Below are 23,565 nucleotides of genomic sequence, written 5' to 3'. Positions count from 1 at the left end.
AAAGGTTAGAGATGCACCAACCGGTTGATCATTTCCATTCCATACTTTCTTTTACAGAATTAAAATTGTTAATCCTGGGGGCTCTCTCTCTGTCAGATTGGTGCAAGAGGTCTTTTGGCGTGCAACCTCTCGCTGGGGTAGAGATCCCAATGTTCCTTCTGAAGGGGACAGTATACTGTATATACACCTCTGCCAGACTTTGTCTGGATTCACTTCCCCATAAGTGTGCTCCAAGTCGCTTCTGCATTTGTTGTTTTCCATTTCAACCAAATTTCCCCCATGTGTGTCTCTACATAACAGGATGCAGGTGTGTGGTAATCCGTCACATTTAGCCTCATTTAGCCTTCAACAACCCACAAATAATATTTTGCATCCAGCATTTAAGCAGTACAAAGATACTTATCTTCGGCTTGATCTAAAATTAAGGGAAAACAGGGTTGAAACGCTGATCTAAAAGCCCAGTCTTTTAGACAAGTTTTAGTCAACAAAATCAACACTAAAAGAAAGGTTACTAATACGCGTGTGAGAGTGTGTGAGAGAGTGCGTGCGTGCATGTGTGAAAAATAACACATTAACAAGCTTGCGGTGCCGTGCTGCAAGCTTGTAGATCTGCTATTTTTGAAAAATCGTGAATATTTGTGCAGGTCTTTGAATATTTTTGATCCGATTCCATTCCAAACCGTTCTTCTAAATTAGTGGTCCTCGAACCTTTTCATGTCACGGACCCCCAAAATTACATTGATTTGGTCGCGGACCCCGTCTCAAAATGTGTTGTTGCAGGGACCCCCGGAAGCAAAGTTGGCTTTGAAAAATACACCATTCAAAGGTTTGCACAAATGTTCATGCTTTTAAAAAAATAGCAGATCTACAAGCTCACAGCACGTTATTTGGTCACTGGGTGCCAGAGTAGTGGGCGGCGACCTCCACCCGTCCGGGGACCCAACAGGGGTCCTTGGGGGCTTACCAGGTGGTCCCCAGTAAACTAGTTCACGCAACATTTTATGTATTAATGCATATTGCTCTCTGTTCGCTATTCAAAAATACAGATCTACAAACTCCTAGGGCGTCATTTGGTCATTTGGTGCCAGAGTAGTTGGCGGGGATCCCCCCCTGGTCCGCGGATCCCCAGGGGTCACAGATTGTGCACCAGGGGGTCCCCTGTTCTCTATTGGCTATTCTGTAAATAGCAGATCTACAAGCTCATAGCGTGTCATTTGGTCACTGGGTGCCAGACTAGAGGGGGTGACCTCCACCCGTCCGGGGACCCCACAGGGGTCCTTGGGGGCTTACCAGGGGGTCCCCAGTAAACTGAATACAAAACGGCCCGCACTGAATACAAAACACTGATGCTGACCTTCAAAGCAGCCAAAGGTATGGCTCCTCCATACCTCCAAAACCTGATCAACCACTACAACCACACCCGTTCACTTAGATCAGCCAACACAGGGATGCTGACAGAACCCTCGCTAAAAACTCCAGGGCAAAAATCCACTCGTCCGAGACAGTTTGCCCTCCTGGCCCCCAAGTTGTGGAATAAACTCCCTGTCGCACTTAGAACAACGGACTCACTCGCTAGCTTTCGCCGTGGACTGAAGACTCACCTTTTCAGACTCCACCTAAACCCTTAGCACTACAGAAAAATCAATGAACATACATGAAGCTAGTTAGCATTTCTTTTTTAGATTTTTAGAACTTTGATTATATTGTGTTTTTTTTCTAGATATATATCCATTTGCATTTGTTATATTGCTGTTGATGTACTGACATATTATCTTGTTTATTATTGTGATGTTTTTTATCTGCTTATTGTAAGTCGCTTTGGATTTACCGCGTCGGTAGCACTTTACAATAATGACCTGTTATAAATCATTTATAAACATTTATAAGCAGTTTATAGATGAGTAATAAACATGAACAAACTGTTTATTGACATTTGTAAATGTTTAACTAAACATTTATAACCGTTTTAAACATCATTTACATGTTATTAGTAAGGTATTAGTAAGTAGTAAACTAATCATGAATAAACCATTTATATACATTTGTAAATGCTTACTAAATCATTTATAACCAATGCTAAAATTCACATAATGTGTAGGTAGGAATGCATTTACAAATGTCTGTTAAGGTGACCTCCATGTGTTGTTCATGTTTAATATACGCTTTGTAGATGTTATCAAGAGCCCTAATGTAAAGTGAAGGCTATTCATTGCGACCGTGAGGTCGCAAGTTACTATACAAACCTCCACCGGATGTCCGTCCCGTCACGTCACGTCACGTCACGTCACGTCACGTCACGTCACGTCACATCACGCCACACTTTTGGCCCTACTCTTATCTCTGGCACCGTTGCCCCTATCCATGCCAAACTTTGCACACACTACTTGGCTGCCAAACCACAACCTCCACCCCTGATTTCTCACATGCCCCTCTTCTAGCGCCACCATGAGGTTGATTATCTCCTTACTGGTTATTTATATCTGTCTGTTAATGTGGCCTCCTTGTTTGTTCATGGTTATGCTTTGTAAAACATTCCTTAAATATCTATAAATCATTAGTAGATGTTATCAAGAGCCCTAATGTAAAGTGAAGACTATTCATTATTTACAACTGTCTGTTAATGTGGCCTCCATGTTCATGTTTAGCAGTTTGGCAAGTTTGGCATGGATAGGGGAAACGGTGTCGGAGATAAGAGTAGGGCCAAAAGTGTGACGTGACGTGATGTGACGTGACGGACAGACTGACGGAGGGACTGACAGACAGCCGGGGGAGGTTTTCATAGTAACTTGCAACCTGATGGTCGCAATGAATAGTCTTCACTTTACATTAGGGCTCTTGATAACATCTACAAAGCGTATATTAAACATTAACAACACATGGAGGTCACCTTAACAGACATTTGTAAATGCATTCCTACCTACACATTATGTGAATTTTAGCATTGGTTATAAATGATTTAGTAAGCATTTACAAATGTATATAAATGGTTTGTTCATGTTTATTACTCATCTATAAACTGCTTATAAATGTTTATAAATGATTTATAACAGGTCATTATTGTAAAGTGCTACCCTATCTATTGGCTATTCAAAAATACAGATCTACAAGTTCATAGCGCATCATTTGGTCACTGGGTGCCAGACTAGTGGGCGGAAACTTCCACCCGTCCGGGGACCCCACAGGGGTCCTTGGGGGCTTACCAGGGGGTCCCCAGTAAACTAGTTCACACCACATTTTATGTACTTTATCCATATTGCTCTGTATTGGCTATTCAAAAATACAGATCTACAAACTCATAGGGTAAAATTTGGTCATTTGGTGCCAGATTAGTAGGCGGGGATCCCCCCTGGTCCGGGGACCCCACAGGGTCACAGACTGTGCACCAGGGGGTCCCCAGTAAACTAGTTCACGCCACATTTTATGCACTTTATCCATATTGCTCTGTATTGGCTATTTAAAAATAGCAGATCTACAAGCACGTAATTTGGACACTTGGTGTCACACTAGGGGCACAGGGGTCAAAATAGCAGACGTTCAACCTCAGGGCGTGCTGCGAGTTTGTAGATCTGCTCTTTTTGAAAAAACCTGAAAAGGTGTGAATATTTCACCCCATTCTATAAATATCTTCCAAATCAGTGCTTCTCAAACTTTTTCATGTCAAGGACCCCCAAAATGACACGTTTGGCCGCGGGCGCGGACCCCCATCTCAAAATATCTTGTTCCAGTAACAAATGTTCGCTTTTAAAAAAAAAATATTCAAAGGAAAAAATACATAAAAATAAGAAATAGCAGACCTACAAGCTCGCAGCGCGGCACTCGGTGCCGCGCTGTGAGCTTGTAGATCTGCTATTTTTCAATAGTTAAAGCATAAAATAATTAATAAAGTGGTTCCATGTCTTATTTCAAGTGTGTGTGTGTGTGTGTGTGTGTGTGTGTGTGTGTGTGTGTGTGTGTGTGTGTGTGTTGTGTGTGTTGTGTGTGTTGTGTGTGTGTGTGTGTGTGTTGTGTGTCAGTCAGTGAATGATGTATTTAATGTTTACTGTGTGTTTCTCATCAGATTTCCAGCGTCTCACTCTGGACACAAACACAGCAAACAGAAACCTCTCAGTGTCTGACAACAACAGGAAGGTGACATGTGGTGAGGGACAGGATCAATCATATCCTGAACATTCTGACAGGTTTGATGGATGGCCTCAGGTTCTGTGTACAGAGGGTCTGACTGGACGCTGTTACTGGGAGGTAGAGTGCAGTGGAATGGTTGAGATAGCAGTGACTTATAGAGGAATCAGCAGGAAAGGAAGTGGTTATGACTCTAGGCTTGGATACAATAACATGTCCTGGAGTCTGGACTGTGATGGTCACAGTGGTAACAGTTACAGTGTCAGACACAATAGTAAGCAGACTGTCCTCCCTGTCAGGGCCTCTACGGGGGGCTCCAACAGAGTAGCAGTGTTTGTGGACTGTCCTGCTGGTACTCTGTCCCTCTACACAGTGTCATCTGACTCACTCACACACCTGTACACCGTCCAAACCAAATTCACTGAACCTCTCTATGCTGGGTTCAAGTTATGGTACTACTCCTCCTCCTCCTCCTCCTCCTCCTCCTCAGTGTGTCTGTGTGAGCAGAGATAGAGTCTCTATGTGAGGGTGACATCAGGTCGCCATGGTTACTCAACATGTTTGAGTGAGTGCAGGTTGTCATGGTTACCACGTCATGATCTCCATATTTGGGCATGAGTGACTCGTGGTGACATCACGGTGACATCATCATGATGATGTAATCAGCAGCACAGTGACATCACACATTACAGCTCCTGTAGTTTCAGTGTTTCTCTGACGTTGTCATGACAACACCCCCATGTGTTTGACCTTTGACCCCGGACCCCCATGAGAAAAGATTTGTGTAGTTAAAAATCAAACCTCGGTTCGAAGTGAAGCGGTGGACAGATAAAACCTCTATTCTGAATGTATTTGTGGCTTACTACATATTTTAAACCCTGAAGGCCAAATTATCATGTGAAGCTTGACCAATCCTCAAAGTATCCATTCTAACCGGGAGGGACATCGACATTTTGCTTTTTGAAAAAGCCTATTCATTCTGGACTGATATTTTGCACGTACGGGACAGGAAAAACCTGTTCATCCTGGCCTGGAGTGACCATATATGGACATAAGTTAACATACTTTGTGTTTTTGAAAAACCCTGTTCATTCTGGACTGAGATCACCATATATGGTAATTAAACGGACTTTCTGTTTTTGGAAAAGCCTGTTCATTCTGGACTGAAATGACCATATATGGGCGTGATACACACAAAGCCATTCATTGGAAGCGGTTTTCACCGCTTCAAAAATGTTACAAATTATATAAAAGAAACACAAACATTTTCCCTAAAATAGCAGATCTACAAGTTCACAGCGCGGCACTGAGTGCCGAGTCCCCGAGCTTGTAGATCTGCTATTTTTGAAAAATCGTGAACACTACTTTTTTTTACCAGATTCTGCTAAATCAGTGGTCCTCAAACCTTTTTCATGTCAAGGACCCCCAAAATGACATGTAATTGGTCGCTGACCCCCCCCCCCCCCCCCCCATCTCAAAATGTGTTGTTCCAGGGACCCCCAGAAGCAAAGTTTGCTTTTAAAAATATACATTCAAAGGTTTGCACAAATGTTCATGGTTTAAAGAAAATAGCAGATCTACAAGCTCACAGCGCGTCATTTGGTCTTTTCGTGCTAGAGTGGTGATCGGTGACCTCCATGTGTCTGGGGACCCCACAATGGTCGTGGACTGTTTACCAGGGGGTCCCCAGTAAAAACAACATTTTAACCACTTTAAGATTATCGTTTTGAGGTGGGTGGGGTCTGGCTATTAAAAAATACAGATCTACAAGCTCACAGCGCGTCGTTTGGTCGTTTCGTGCTAGAGTGGTGTTCGGTGACCTCCATGCGTCTAGGGACCCCACAAGGGTCGTGGACTGCGTACCAGGGGGTCCCCAGGAAAAGTAGTTAACATAGCATCACAATCATTTGAACCACTTTATCCATTTGTATGTTGGCTATTCAAAAACACTGTATTTTTTAATAGCCAGACCCCACCCACCTCAAAACGATAATCTTAAAGTGGTTAAAATGTTGTTTTTACTGGGGACCCCCTGGTAAACAGTCCACGACCATTGTGGGGTCCCCAGACACATGGAAGTCACCGATCACCACTCTAGCACGAAAAGACCAAATGACGCGCTGTGAGCTTGTAGATCTGCTATTTTTTTTAAACCATGAACATTTGTGCAAACCTTTGAATGTATATTGTATATTTTTAAAAGCAAACTTTGCTTCTGGGGGTCCCTGGAACAACACACACTGGGTGAAAAGATAGATTATCGGGCCAGTATACTACATTCTATGACAGTATATTCAGTAAATAAACCGGCATAATCAGAGGTAATCAGCCAGATATTCAGGAGTATTCAGTTCGGTATATAGCCGTTTTGTACCACTACTTAAGTATGCGTGAACCCCTGCTGTGGCTGCTGTCAGAAATCACACCTCTCTAGTCCCAGGATTTCTCACTGGTGGGAGGGATTTTTTCCCCCTCCCTGTACCTGCATTTTCACTGAGCATGTGCACTGAGCCAGCTGTGATTGGCTGTGATCTGTGACCTCTCCACACTGGGGGGGGGTTTATGGGGGGGGGGGGGGGGGGGGGGGGGGGGTATTCGTGGACCCCCCTTCCACATTGGGGGGGGGGGGGGTTAATGGGGGGGGGGGGGGGGGGTATTCGTGGACCCCCCTTCCACATTGGGTCCATTATATATTATATATATTGTATATTATTGTATATTTATATTCTAGTTAATCATTATTCAGTATTCCAATAAAAAAAAATAGCAAAATAGCAGATCTACAAGCTCAAAGTGATATTCTAGTTAATCATTATTCAGTATTCCAATTAAAAATAAATAGCAAAATAGCAGATCTACAAGCTCAAAATGTGTTGCACTGTGTCACATAGAATTAATTTATGAACGAATAGGCATCAGTCAGGTAAATTGTTTTTATTGAGAGAAACACAACAGAAAAGCATAACGTTACAAAATATTTAAATGGTGCATACATGGTGTCAGTTTTCAATTACAATTGTGGGGATCCTTGACATGAAAACGCATGTATATCAAAAAACAAAATAATAACAGCAAACCACATCTAAAAATAATAATAATCTAAAAAGGTGTAAATAGTAAATAGTAGTAAGACGTAAAAAATAAAGGAGTGCAAAAGGCAAAAGAGCAACAGGAAAAGAAAAGAGCATCCTCAGATGTATATGTGCAAACAGTTTGACATATTCTATACGCCAACAGCATATTTTTTCCAGTAGTTGCTACTGTACTGTAGGCTACTGTACTTAACTTTTGTAAACATCTTCACAGTGTGTTCTATGTGCAACAGATTAATATTCAACTTCACAGTATGCAGCATTCAGAAAACATTTGTAGAAGAAACAACAAATTGTAAAAAAAAAAGGGAACTGACAACAGTTCTGCTCCCACAAAGGGGACAATAATTACAAAAATGAGCAGTTCTGTGCAGTGTATCGCTGGCTGATATCGCTCCCCATTTCCTCTCCGTCCAAACTGGACAACATAACCATTTAAGTCATGGTACTGTTTAAGAGAGCCATGAATGGGCGGTGCTCTCCCAGTGCGTCTCGGTGCATGCGGTGGTGTTGATGAAGCCATCGCGGGTCACTCTTTTTCCTCTCCTGGAGCACGTTGCAGAGAGCGGAGAGTTGAGCATCTCTTTCCGGAGGAGGTGAGACGATCCACACCGCGCGCCAGTCAACTTCAGCATCCTCCTCGTCTGACATCAGCTCCCAGCATGCATGCGACCACACAGCTCTTTCTTCATCTGTCTCCAGATATGCAATCCTGGTGGTCAGCAACTGTAAAACATAGAATAGCAATTAATTGTATGTATTTAATTACCATTATTACATTGATACAACATGTAAAACATAATAACAACAGCAAAAAACAAACAGTTCCAAACTTACCCTGGTCTTTCTCTGTCGGTGATTCATTGACATAGTCAATTTCTTTTTGCGGAGAGCATTTTCTGGCTGGTCCAGTCGATGGCTCCTTTTCAAAGACTCAAAATGGGTCCTGCAGGCAGCTTAAAATACAAGGAAAATGCAATTAGGATTTATTTCGTTGTTTATCTACAAACACAATCTATTTAAAGTTCAAAGGTGTTATCACCCAATTCAAATATCCTATGTACCTAGCTAATGTGTCGTTTTACTACAATATGTGATACAGCAAAGAACAAATTGTTACCTTTCTTGTGGGGATAGTTTGTGTTGTTTTCCGAGTTGTGCAAACGTCTTACAGATTCCTTTAACAAAGAGAATGATTCACAAAGTTAGTTAAGCATAAAGGCCTCCTCGCATTTGGTGGACACATACAGGTCATATGGAGAACAGACAGACACTGTTAATGAGAACCATGTTAGTTGACTGGCCCAGTAAAGTCACCCCACCCCCACCTAGCAGTGGCCATTTACATTTACAGTGACAAAGGGGACGGTCACTATCTGCTAACTGTCTAAAAGAGCTTAAGTGAGTTAAACAATTTGTTAAATTAGAATTATTACAGGAACACAAAGGTCTTACAAACAGTTCCTTTTAACTTACTCTCAAAGGGCCTCATTCACCAATAAGTTCTTAACTTTCTTCTTAACTTGGTGCAGAGACACAATAAAAAATTGACCCACATGCAATGCAATGTTTAAGTGGTTAAAACCCATAAAAGTTGTTAAAAAGGCCAGTCCACGGTTTGAAAGAAATGGTCACTAGATAAATACAGACAATATGATGTTGAGAACAACAAGCAATACAACCTAATTTAATCTAATCTAATCAACAATGTTTGTCCCCCTTAAACAAAACAAACCCCTTTTTTAGTTAGCTGCTATGCTTTGAGAAATGGTTACATGTCTCTACTATTACCTGTCTCTAACATATAATAGACTACTTACATAGAATTATATTTGTTGCAACTTACCAAACAGTTTGAAAATGATCCATTAATTTAGGTAACACTTCTCCTCTCTGTCTTCTTCAGCAAGCAGTTACTATACTGTCTGCCCGAGAGCCAGACTGCAAGGCAGTTTGAATTCAAAAGGTTGAAGCAAGAAACCTGATTGGTCACATTTTCACACTGATAAGGAACGTGATTGGTTAAGACAGAATAAAGGAACTGCCTGGTCTGAGCTACTGTACTTGGTGTTGTTCATGGTGTTGTCTGAACCCAGATCAGAAACAGCTTCTGTTTTATGTACAGTAGACTTTGAAATAAATAGCCGATCTACAAGCTCACAATGCGTCATGATGCAACACATTGTGAGCTTGTAGATCGGCTATTTTCAGCAAAGAGGTGTGTTGTAGAGGAGAAAAAGAACAAACTAAGTACAGAGTATAAGGTCAAATTTATTAAGTATTGACGGTTCAAGTGGTTAAATAACGCAACAGGGACGCTTCGAAGGCATTTATAGGCGCGAAGAACGTTGAAGACCCCTGACTTAGACCAAATGAGGTTCCAGTCAATTTGCATGCCATTCCTGTACTATACAATACTGTACAATACTATACTGTATCTCTTATGATGTTCAAAAATAAAGACGTATTGTATCATACAACTGTTTCTAATTAGTCATCATTGAATGTCATTAAAGTACATGAGATTGCAAGTTTCTACTTTTTACAACATTGTAATTACTTGAAAATGTGAGTTAAGGCAAATTAAGCCCTTTATACAAGGCAAACTAAAATGTGTCTTTTTGGGAGGGGGCTGTTTGCCCTCCTCCCCTTTCTTTAAACAAATAGTCAATTTGTAGGTCAAAGGAATGAACCAGACCCCCTGGTGTGCCTTTGTCTAGCTGGGGGCAGTATATCACTGATTATCACTGAATACAGAGGAATATGCCAGAATATCCCTAAAAAGGTATATACCCAATAATGTCGGTATATGCCCAGTATATCTGTAAATAAACTGTCATATACTCTACCAGTATATGTCAGATAATCTCTCTTTTCACCCAGTGACATTTTGAGATGGGGGGGGGGGGGGGTCAGCGACCAATTACATGTCATTTTGGGGGTCCTTGACATGAAAAAGGTTTGAGGACCACTGATTTAGCAGAATCTGGTAAAAAAAAAGTAGTGTTCACGATTTTTCAAAAATAGCAGATCTACAAGCTCGGGGACTCGGCACTCAGTGCCGCGCTGTGAACTTGTAGATCTGCTATTTTAGGGAAAATGTTTGTGTTTCTTTTATATAATTTGTAACATTTTTGAAGCGGTGAAAACCGCTTCCAATGAATGGCTTTGTGTGTATCACGTATGTTCATTTCAGTCCAGAATGAACAGGCTTTTCCAAAAACAGAAAGTCTGTTTAATTACCATATATGGTGATCTCAGTCCAGAATGAACAGGGTTTTCCAAAAACAGAAAGTCTGTTTAATTACCATATATGGTGATCTACAAGCTCAAAAAAGGTTAAACTTTCTTTTAAATATACAAATGTTTTTTGGGGATCCCTGATACAAATATGTTCAAATGGGGGTCCCTGGTCAAATCCATATTAACACGTTGCAAGCCGCGGCAGAACCCTCTGAACAGAGGTAGCGCCGAAGAAATAAGCCATTTATTTACAAACATGTTTTAAAAAAACAAAGCCCACATGATAACAACACGTAATGGAGTGCTCGACACAGCGTACACATTCATCCTGCAGAGGTCGGCGATCTTACTTTGGCGAGGCGGAGGGGAGATCAATTCCATTCGTTTACGTGCGGCGAAGCAGGGAAAGGAGCGATAGAGAAGCGGCGCCCGAACGTGATTGAAACCGCGATCCACGAACAGAGACAAAGACCAGCCATCTTGTTTGAGCTTCTTGTTGATTTTCAACACTGGGGAGAGGATGAGGCTCCTCCTGGCCAGCCATCCATCCAGAATGTGAGTCAACGGCGTGGCCTGCTGGATATTAGGAGTATCACACCCAGCACCAGAAAATGACTGTCAGAGCATATTAACCGTTTCAGATCGCTCCAAAAAGACACAGAGAAGAATTTCCGATGTTTTTTTTTAAAATTATTATAATTTATATCAAAAGTCCGGGAATAGACGTGTGGCTGATGAGACCCAGTAGGAAGTCCGAGGGAGTACGGCCAGGCTTAGAAGGTGTTAATGTCAAACTCTATGGTATAAAATGAGTCATCACCACAGGGAGCTTTAGATCTTAGATTAGATCAGATAGAAGTGCACAAACCTCCACTCCACACATTTATAAATATGTATCATAAATACTGTCCATCAATGATGATGATGTAAATATCAGTGTCATACTTGTGTCTCTTATGTTGATATAAACTCATATCTTATTTGTATTTTATTTTTTATATTTGTATACAATAGACAGAGATAAAGTGTATATGTGATCATGTAATTGTCACAGTATCAATATTGTTTCTTGTATATAAACCTTTATACTGAACCACTTGAACCCCATATACTTTATTGACTGGGGTTCCCCAGGGTTCTGTAATTGGTCCCCTGCTTTTCCCCCACCTCTACATCAGATCTCTTGGGTGAAAATGACAGATCTACAAGCCATCTAATAGCTAAGATCTACATCACAAAGTGACACATTGTGAGCCGTGTTCATTTTGATAGCAAATTATTGTGTCATATTTTAATCATACTGTTTGTCTTATTATTATTTGTTTTTGTCTAGTTTTAGTTGACTAAATGTCATAGCATTTTAGTTGACTAAATGTCATAGCATTTTAGTTGACTAAATGTCATAGCATTTTAGTTGACTAAATGTCATAGCATTTTAGTTGACTAAATGTCATAGCATTTTAGTTGACTAAATGTCATAGCATTTTAGTTGACTAAATGTCATAGCATTTTAGTTGACTAAATGTCATAGCATTTTAGTTGACTAAATGTCATATCATTTTAGTTGACTAAATGTCATATCATTTTAGTTGACTAAATGTCATATCATTTTAGTTGACTAAATGTCGTAGCATTTTAGTTGACTAAATGTCGTAGCATTTTAGTTGACTAAATGTCATATCATTTTAGTTGACTAAATGTCATATCATTTTAGTTGACTAAATGTCATATCATTTTAGTTGACTAAATGTCATATCATTTTAGTTGACTAAATGTCATATCATTTTAGTTGACTAAATGTCATATCATTTTAGTTGACTAAATGTCAAAGCATTTTAGTTGACTAAATGTCATACCATTTTAGTTGACTAAATGTCATAGCATTTTAGTTGACTAAATGTCATAGCATTTTAGTTGACCAGATCAACGTTTATTTAGTCGACTAAAATGAAAATGAAAATTCTTGGAGGGCTGTGATGGCATCTTAATGCCTGATTTATACTTACTGTCTGTGCCAAAACAAATGTTGATCTACAAGCTCACAGCATGTCTGTGACGTGTTGTGAACTTGTGGATCGGCTATTTTCAGAGAGAGCAACACCCGAGTGCAACCAAACATAAAATGACGTCTTTTAGTTCTACTGGATCTCTTCTCCACTTGTCCCTCCCTGACATTTTTTTATTTGTTGATGAAATGTTCAATATATTTTGTCAGAATGTTGTCAATCACTCTGTATTCAAACATCTACTGAATGTGTTGTCAATGAACTCAAATCAATCATTGTTTATTCATTGATTCATTATCAGATCATTATTTCCTCACTCATTCCATTATTGTGCTTTCATTGAATATTAATGTGACGCTGTTCTCATTGTTCACATGTTATTGTATGATCATGTGTAGAAGTAATAATTGTTTAATAAATTGATCGTTGACAGTTTGTCGTTATTCCTGTGTATTAATATTCATAGTGTTGTCATGACAACATGGCCACAGCTCATTGGTCATGTATAATAACTAGGTTGGATCTCATTGGTCATGTATAATAACTAGGTTGGATCTCATTGGTCATGTATAATAACTAGGTTGGATCTCATTGGTCATGTATAATAACTAGGTTGGATCTCATTGGTCATGTATAATAACTAGGTTGGATCTCATTGGTCATGTATAATAACTAGGTTGGATCTCATTGGTCATGTATAATAACTAGGTTGGATCTCATTGGTCATGTATAATAACTAGGTTGGATCTCATTGGTCATGTATAATAACAAAGGTTATTTTATTTTTCCATTTCATGAAAGGACAACACTGCTGATGACCTGCATTACACCTGCACTCTCCTACTAGGGAGGAAGATGACCTGCATTACACCTGCACTATCCTACTAGGGAGGAAGTGGACTCATATTGAATGAAGCAGCACACAGAGGAAAACTCAGTGGCGCCGCCCTGTAGGTGGGCCAAGAATGAGGTGAAAAAACATCTGAAAGCCCAAATGAGACACAACTTTATTTTATATCCATCTACCATCTGTACTGACACCTATGTGTAGCTATTCATGTACCTTTATGTACATGGTACCTATCTACCATCTGACACCTATGAGTAGCTATTCATGTACCTTTATGTACATGGTACCTATCTACCATCTGACACCTATGAGTAGCTATTCATGTACCTTTATGTACATGGTACCTATCTACCATCTGACACCTATGAGTAGCTATTCATGTACCTTTATGTACATGGTACCTATCTACCATCTGACACCTATGAGTAGCTATTCATGTACCTTTATGTACATGGTACCTATCTACCATCTGACACCTATGTGTAGATATTCATGTACCTTTAGAGGGGCGGCATAGCTCAGGGGTAGAGAAACCGTTATTAGAGCACGAAGGGTTCCCAGTTCGAATCCGGCCCCCCCCTGAGTTAATGTCGAAGGGTCCTTGAGCAAGACTCTGAAGCCCTAATTGCTCCCGGTGAGTAGGTTGGTGCCTTGCCTGGTTTCCTCCGCCACCGGTGTATGAATGTGTGCGTGAATGGGTGAATGTAATACACAATCTATGTAAAGTGCCTTGGATAAAAGCGCTATATAAATGCACCATTTATTTTAGAGCAGGGGTTTTCAAAGTGGGTGACGGGGCACCCTGGGGTGCCGCGATGGCAGTCCAGGGGTGCCGCGAGTTCATTTGATAATATTTGAAATGTATTTGGACATTTACAAATATATTTATTATCATTTTAAACTTGAAGCACAAAGTTATTTTCAGTCAGTTCTAAACAAAATGGCTATTATCTTTTTTTCCTCGCACATGTAATCGCTAAAATATCCTATATTAATATAAGGTGGGAGTGAAAATTGGGAATATAATAATGTAGGGGTGCCTCGGATGAAAAAAATATTTATAGGGGTGAACCGAGCCAAAAAAGTTTGGGAACCCCTGCTATAGAGCATCGCAGCGTAAGTGTTTTACTGGTGCCACTTAGAATCTCCCATTCATTTTCCCCATAGACTTTTACAAAAATAATTATAACAATTATGCTAAGCCTCGAACCAAGCCATCCAGGATTGCAGTGAATCATGATGACCATACAACCATTGATCCTATTATATGTGAAAACATGTTTTAATATTACATTATTTGATATACTACATTTAATAAATAGCCTTTGTTTATCGATTTTGAAAACGTTATTTTCATAGAAACAAAGGTCTCATGTTCATGATTCACTGCCATCCTGGATGGCTTGGTTCGAGGCTTAACATAATTGTTATAAATATTTTTGTAAAAGTCTATGGGGAAAATTAATGGGAGATTTTAAGTGGCACCAGTAAACCACTTCCGCTGCGATGCTCTATTATGTACATGGTACGTAACGTAGCGATAGTAGCAGACCTGCCAACCCGTACGCATTTTGCGTACTAAGCACGCATTTTAAGGCTCTGTACGCAGGTACGATATTTCCCCTCATTGCTACGCAATTTCGGGGAATGGGCGCGGCCCGCGGCGTGGTATAACAACACATTCTGCAGCAGCAAACGAGGCAAAGATTTTTGCAACCTGCCGTGTAGTTCCTCCCAGGCACCACTTGAAAGGTGTGTGAATGGGGCGCATGGCGCTGGGGAGCACTAGAACAGAAGATATGCTCGTTTTTTTCGGCAGAAGAAGAATTGAACCGGATGCCATGCGTGTGTTTTGGTTTTCAGCGCGGTGCAGCATGTACACTTACGCTACAGTACTCATCATAGAGTTATAATAAGAAGCTACTCATCTCATCTCATAGCTATCGCCGCCCGGTTTGTACAACGGCGATATTAATACGATTAATTTATAAAGAAGATAAACGGAGAATGGCCGTGTTGTGCCATTCATCGGTGTCGCCCCTACAATGCTGCCGTGCAACGAGTAGTCTGACTAACAGGTAATATATTAAGATAACACTCAGCTAAGGTGAATTCACATGTCAGCAGCCACGATGGTGAGAATGAAATGGTTGTTATGGTGTTGTCGCTCCTCTCCGCGACGCGGTTAGGGTTTTAATCAAGTGAATCAATAATATTATACTATTAAACTGCGGTCGCCCCCGCGACAGCTTGTTGTGTATGAAGCCTGTGTTATACTTCGTCATACGACGGTGTTGCACGTGAGCGAAGTCGGGAAATGTCAAAACTTGTGACCAGGTACAATGAACTGTAGCATACATTGACCATGATTAGGCTTTAGAGTAAAGATCCAAACGAATGAAAATAAAATACTGGGCTCCCTGTTCCACTATCTCTAAATGAGTATGAATGGAGGAATTTAATAGGGGGACTATGTGTATTGTCAAAAACATTAAAGGTGAACAAGTTATTTATCACCTGTGAATATATGAAGACATTAATGGTTTGTTAACAATGAGTAGCCTGTATCCTCTATGAATGAATATACAGACTAGACGGTATTTGATCTATACACAATGTAGGCCTATATATCAATTAATGAATGCACTAGAAACCTACATGAGTTGAATACTTTCAACTTCATGCAAATCATGCACAGAAAGGTGGTTTTATTTAGGCTGCTCAATTAACAATGTTTAACAAAGACACAGGTAAATATTTAAAGGTAAATAGCCTACCTGACAATGTAAAGCTATTTTGCTATTTGAATAACATGATTATGTTGATGTATGTTCATTCATTAAGTCACTGGTGAGACTGTTTTGCTAGTCTATTGGGCTAATTGTTAACTAACTCTGAGCAAGTGCAGTTAGTATATTTTATTAAAGATTTGTCAACAATATTGCCAAAGCAACATTACTGTATTGCCTGGTAATACTAGCCTACCTTTTCTCCAGACCAAATGGCATTTTTATTTAAAAGGTTGTTCTAACATCTTGCCTCCTCCTATTAGTGTAAGTCAAGACATGCAATGTGCTACATTTCTGGTGTGAAATTTTGTTAACATAACTGTAAAGGTCCCACCCAAAAAGGTGCATGGAACCCCCCAAAATATACGCTGTTTTGTGCGGGAAAACAACAAAAATTCGGCGCCGCGCCCGCTGCGCGGGCGCTGCGGGCGCCGCGCGGGCACTTCGTGCCCGCGCATGAGTACTCAAAAAAAATTCCCAGGGTTGGCAGGTCTGTAGTAGGCTACTGCAGGGGTCTTCAACGTTTTCAGGCCAAGGACCCCTTATCTGGGACAGAGAGAAAGCAGGGACCCCCACTACTTATCTGGGACAGAGAGAAAGCAGGGACCCCCACTACTTATCTGGGACAGAGAGAAAGCAGGGACCCACACTACGTATTGTATAACATTGTGTTGCAGATTAAACATGTTCATAGATTTCGAAGACAGCTTAGACTTGTTTGACAGCAATATCATCAGTGTAGGTTGTTGGTTTAATGTGTATTTTTAGACATTGAATCGACTTGAACCGTCAATACTTAATCTGCTTTTCTTTTCATTCTACACCAAACTTCTTTGCGGAGAATAGCCGATCTACAAGCTCACAACGCCTCGCGCTGCGATGCGTTGTGAGCTTGCAGATCGGCTATTCTTGGCTAATGTTCCACACAGAATAGGGATACTAGGGTTCAAGTGGTTAGTGTAGAGTAGACAAAATAAAGTTCTTATCACACAAAGATTTGGAGGACCCCCTGTGGTAACTCTGAGGACCCCCTAGGGGTCCCGGACCCCCTGTTGAAGACCCCTGGGCTACTGTATCTACAGTAGCCTGGGTCATAGCAGGTCACAGGTCACTCGATACAAAGCTTACTACCAACTGTAAAGTGGTCAAACTGTTAACTTATTCACTGATGGATACAGAAGCACTCATAGATAAGAGTTGTCTAAGTGGTGACTTATATTCAGAAATCCTTACTCTGTGCTGTTTAGAATAGATGCCTCATTAAAATGATACGCTGTGCACAATGATCAGAAAACATGTTTTTTTCTGCTCACAATCATTCAAAGATATGATGTTTATTCATAAACTAAAGCCAGCTCTCATTCCATGTCAGTGCATTCTATGGAACCAGACCAATGTCATAATGGTAAGATATTTGATATCCATGTCATATCCCATCATCATCCTTACTTACCATGTAGAAGTTAACCACGCCCCCTGTACTGTATCCCACTGCTACACAGCAGTTCTCCTCTCACAGACCCACAGCCCAATTCCCCAAACATTTCACCCACAGCTCTGTCATTACTGTCGCTTTAGCGTCATCGATATCTCATTGATCCATATTCATTCTTTTTGGTTGTTTGTCCCCATTGCTGCCTCAGCTGTGAACGCTGCTACGTCACAAATCCTTCTTCCTGAGACGTCACTAACTTGTCCTTTTTACACGTCTCCTTCTTCCCAGTCGCTCTGGATTAAGAGCGTCTTCTAAACTGTAAGGTATAAAATAAACTTGACATTTAAGTTATTCTTATTCTTATTATTTATTGAGTTATTCAGTATTTTATATTTTCACATACATTTTTTTGTATTTATTTCTTGTTTAGTATGGAGTTAGTATGATTTAGGAGTGGGACGATAAGTGATATTATCGTTTATCGTGATAAAAATCACTCATGATAATCGTATCGTGAAGATCTAGTTTGCATATCTGGTACCACTTAAACCCTCTATAATTGGTAAAAGGTACGAGTACTTATAATATACGTACTTGATACAGTCTTTTTTTTCAATCAATTGTCTTATGCGGCGCGTTGTGTTACAGCTTCAGTGCTTTTATTTTGAAGGTGTTGGGCATTATAATACAGGTTGTAACGCTCTTTTAGATCAGTGGTTCTCAACATATACAGACCCCCCCCCCCCACCACCACCGTGATGAGCACTAAGAATTGAGACATTACATTTTGTGTAACAAATATTGTGAAAATAGCAGATCTACTGCGAGGCGTTGTGAGCATGTAGATCGGCTATTTTCAAAATGTCTGCCTCTAATATTTGACAATTTGGCCAAAGTTTAATTTGTCATTTTAGAGGTATTAAAAAAGGGGAGCGTGTTCATATTGTGACATAGCATCTGTTGGACGGTTCATTCTTTCGACACAAGTGAATGTTAATCTGGTGAAATGCTAACCTGCCGACGCAGGTGAGTAGCTACCCTGCTGACGTGGGTGAATGTTAACCTCTATGCCTAAACCTAAACCTAATCCAAACCCTAACCTCAGTAACCGTGACACGAGTGAGTAGCTAACCTGCTGATGCTCATAGTCGAAAGAGTGACTTGTCGAAAGAGCAAGATTTCCCCTTAAATGCCCATATATGGAGATCCCTGATGTCATCAATATTAAGCCAGTATCTGTGAATACCTATGGGTACCAGGGGTCTCCATATATGGGTAACTGGTCCGATATACATCACTGGCCAGATGGCCAAGACATGGTGCTTTTCACCCTTAGGCGCTCTTACAGTTACAAGTAGTTGTTTTTACTTTGAGGATATACTTGAGGAATTTAAGATGTAATTCTACTGTATATGTTTTCAAACCTACAGACTTGTGTATTTGTGTATAAACTGGTGAAACCAACTTAAATATATGATACTGTACCTACCTTTGACAGTTTATACCAGAGAGCATCCCTCCAGAGCAGACTGTATCAAATGCCTCCATGTAATCTATAAAGGAACACAATAATCTCCTCAGCAGAACCATTCAACAATATGTTTCAGGACAAAAATATGGTCAAAATAGTAGAATAATCCTTCTAAATCTGCACTGTCAACTGGCTGCTGTCATACAGATGCCTAGGCCTTCTTTACAAACAGACTGGTTAATTGGTCTTATTTTGTTTTAACTTTAAGGAGTGCATTTCTACTTGTGTGACACTCAACACAGGATTTAAGAATCCCAGGGCTAAATTATTAGTGCCACAACCAATAATAATTATAATAATGTTGGTATAAGAGCAGCAAAAACACTAGCATAGCTGGACTGTCGCTGGAGTAGCGGGAACGCCGCCGCCGCCTCCCGCAATGCTGTGGCCCTCGGCTTGGTACCCTAGACATAATTCAATGTTGTGGCCCTCGGCTTGGTACCCTAGATATAATTCAATGTTGTGGCCCTCGGCTTGGTACCCTAGACATAATTCAATGCTGTGGCCCTCAGCTTGGTACTCTAGACATAATTCAATGATGTGGCCCTCAGCTTGGTACCCTAGACATAATTTAATGTTGTGGCCCTCAGCTTGGTACCCTAGACATAATTCAATGTTGTGGCCCTCGGCTTGGTACCCTAGATATAATTCAATGTTGTGGCCCTCGGCTTGGTACCCTAGACATAATTCTGCCCTTGGGGAAAACTAACTGGGGAAACCTGCTCTACAGTATGTGTATGAATTATATAGAGTTGGATATAGAGGTGCAAAAAGCTTTCTCAACCACTGTCTTTCTCTTGCAAACAGCACATTATGTGGACCATCACATGGCAGAGTTGATTCAAAAGGTTCCCACAGTCATGGCTATAGTGGACAGTATAAGTTCCATGTATAACAAGGTCCATGATGAGATCTATGCAGAGATTCATGTGGAGAAGAAAAGCATGGAACAAATGAGGATACTGTATTCAAACGTGCTACGACCAGGTGGACCAGCCATCAAAGCAGCATTTTACCATGCACTTAAACAACACCAACCCCACCTGTTGGAGACACCTGGTAAGTTCAGATGTACAGTAGGCCTACTTCTAATGTGTATTTGTTCATTCCATGGCAGGTATCAGTTTAATTAAAAACACAAAGGGACAGTTTTTGGACAGAAGATAAAACATGTTAATCAGACGGATAATTGTTAATTGATTCATACAGTATATAGTAAAATAATATCCGCCTGGTGGACATATTTTATTTTGGACCAGAGCTAACAGCACCAGGTTATCACCAGGTTATTTCTTAAGGTAAACCAGTCGTGTCTAACACAACTAATATTAGAGTCATAGAGTGCACTGACAGCTGATGGAGACTTGATCATTTTAAATTTACCCCCATTGATTCCGGAGGGGTCCCCTTCCGGAATCAATGGGGGTACATTTATTGTAATAAAATTACTGTCTTAGGAATGCGACAAAAACCTAAAATTATTATTGAACTCAAGTCTCCATGGTGTGAGTAATCAATAGAAAAAAAGTCATTTTGGGGTTGAACTACTCCTTTAACAACTTTTTCTTAATAATGCTAAGGCAATCTTGGAACCCGTCAGGCAAATAAAATAAAAACATGTCAGCATGATCCTTTGTTTTAATTCCTAACAACTCTAAATGCTGTAATGGCTGTTGCCCACGGATTCAGCTAGAGAGCTCTGAATATGTCTTGAGAAATGAAGGTGATCAGTGAGCACAACAACTGTAACAGCTGGAGAATGGTTTAAGCTAATATCACCACCAGGGGCAGCAGTGGCTCAGTGGCTCAGGGGTAGAGTGGCCGTCTTAGAACACAGATGGTTCCCGAAGGGTTTCCAGTTCGATCCCGGGCTCCCCAAGAGTTAGTGTGGAAGAGTCCTTGAGCAAGACTCTGAACTATGGCTGCACCATATGGACACATTTTCATATCACGGTATTCATGCCAAATATTTAGATATCGATGCGATATACAATATTACCATACACATTTCATACTAATATTTTAAGTGTTGCAACAGTGAAAACTAAGCATTATTCAACATACAAGTCAACAGGCCTGTCACTCTTGATGTTAAAGGCTATTGGGTTCCCACACTTGTTATTGTGATATTCTAAGTGTAGCAAAAGTCAACAATATGGACAACGATAAGGATGATATATTGATAAGGATGATATATTGATAAGGATGATATATTGATATGGATGATATATTGATAAGGATGATATATTGATAAGGATGATATATTGATAAGGATGATATATTGATATGGATGATATATTGATAAGGATGATATATTGATAAGGATGATATATTGATATGGATGATATATTGATAAGGATGATATATTGATAAGGATGATATATTGATAAGGATGATATATTGATATGGATGATATATTGATAAGGATGATATATTGATAAGGATGATATATTGATATGGATGATATATTGATAAGGATGATATATTGATATGGATGATATATTGATAAGGATGATATATTGATATGGATGATATATTGATATGGATGATATATTGATATGGATGATATATTGATAAGGATGATATATTGATATGGATGATATATTGATAAGGATGATATATTGATATGGATGATATATTGATAAGGATGATATATTGATATGGATGATATATTGATAAGGATGATATATTGATATGGATGATATATTGATAAGGATGATATATTGATAAGGATGATATATTGATATGGATGATATATTGATAAGGATGATATATTGATAAGGATGATATATTGATAAGGATGATATATTGATATGGATGATATATTGATATGGATGATATATTGATATGGATGATATATTGATAAGGATGATATATTGATAAGGATGATATATTGATAAGGATGATATATTGATATGGATGATATATTGATATGGATGATATATTGATAAGGATGATATATTGATAAGGATGATATATTGATAAGGATGATATATTGATATGGATGATATATTGATAAGGATGATATATTGATAAGGATGATATATTGATAAGGATGATATATTGATATGGATGATATATTGATAAGGATGATATATTGATAAGGATGATATATTGATATGGATGATATATTGATAAGGATGATATATTGATAAGGATGATATATTGATATGGATGATATATTGATAAGGATGATATATTGATGTGGATGATATATTGATAAGGATGATATATTGATATGGATGATATATTGATATGGATGATATATTGATAAGGATGATATATTGATAAGGATGATATATTGATATGGATGATATATTGATAAGGATGATATATTGATATGGATGATATATTGATAAGGATGATATATTGATATGGATGATATATTGATAAGGATGATATATTGATATGGATGATATATTGATAAGGATGATATATTGATAAGGATGATATATTGATATGGATGATATATTGATAAGGATGATATATTGATAAGGATGATATATTGATATGGATGATATATTGATATGGATGATATATTGATATGGATGATATATTGATAAGGATGATTGTTACGTATATTGTTATGATTGTTATGGGGGAGTTTTGTATCTTGGCTGTTTTTCCTCCCCTCTACACTCTACTCTCTAACTGTCTCTCAGTGCACAGGTCCAGCCCATTCACTCCAACTCTGTCATTGCCAATCCGCCTCTCACCACCGGTTGGTCCTCCATGTTTCAGCCAGCCAATCATCAGCAGTCATCAGCTATATAAATCACCTGTGTGCCAGCCATCTTCCTCTTTCCTGCCTGCCATTGCCTCCACCAGCATGGCCCAAACAATAGCTCATAGCTATAGCTTGCTTCAGTCCTACCACACACTTTAACACTGCTTCCCATTCAATTGTAACCATTCTAAATCAGCCAAACTTATTCCAGGGGAAGGGAAGAGTATTTTGGGGTACCCTGTACATAATTGCCCGTAGGTGAATTCCTTGTTATCCACACTAGCCTAGGAGGTGAGTGCCACGCTGTGTAATTTCTTTTTGTACTTAGAGTAGGAAGATTTTTGTTTTGGTTAATTGTTAGGTAAGCTCTTTTAGTTTAATTCAGATAGAAGTTTTCATTGTACTTTCTCTTTTGGCACCACCCAGTCCCTTCCCTGTTTTTCTGTTATTTGGCTCCTTATAATTTACTTTAATAAAAAGCTCTCAGTTCATGTTTAACATTCTCCTGTCCAATTTGTCATTTTGGGTATAAATGTTACTATCCCTTGCCTAGACCACTATCGGGGACGTAACAATGATATATTGATAAGGATGATATATTGATAAGGATGATATATTGATATGGATGATATATTGATAAGGATGATATATTGATAAGGATGATATATTGATAAGGATGATATATTGATAAGGATGATATATTGATATGGATGATATATTGATAAGGATGATATATTGATAAGGATGATATATTGATAAGGATGATATATTGA

General features: G+C 39.4%; 2 protein-coding genes across 6 annotated transcripts in view; one reads left to right on the top strand and one right to left on the bottom strand.

The window, feature by feature from the left end:
* The window catches only part of LOC308293402 (protein NLRC3-like), a 48,433-nt gene extending 30,810 nt beyond the window's left edge, over positions 1–17,623 (top strand). For 4 of the 5 annotated variants that reach the window (XM_080735897.1, XM_080735898.1, XM_080735896.1 and 1 more), the window contains one exon: positions 4,058–5,302. In XM_080735897.1, the coding sequence (XP_080592023.1) occupies positions 4,058–4,632 (575 nt within the window). In that variant the 3' untranslated portion in view covers positions 4,633–5,302. Of the gene's footprint in view, positions 1–4,057; positions 5,303–13,261 lie in introns of those variants that run through there. The other variant, XM_080735900.1, reaches the window with a different exon arrangement.
* The window catches only part of LOC308292279 (ankyrin repeat and IBR domain-containing protein 1-like), a gene marked incomplete at its 5' end in the record, with an annotated part of 135,520 nt that overhangs the window by 74,330 nt on the left and 37,625 nt on the right, over positions 1–23,565 (bottom strand).

The sequence above is a fragment of the Nannobrachium achirus genome, assembly GCF_963921795.1.
Source record: "Nannobrachium achirus genome assembly, chromosome: 10".
NCBI classification, from domain to species: domain Eukaryota; kingdom Metazoa; phylum Chordata; class Actinopteri; order Myctophiformes; family Myctophidae; genus Nannobrachium; species Nannobrachium achirus.
The sequence above is the reverse complement of the archived record's forward strand: the minus strand, read 5'-3'. Positions and strand labels throughout refer to the sequence as shown.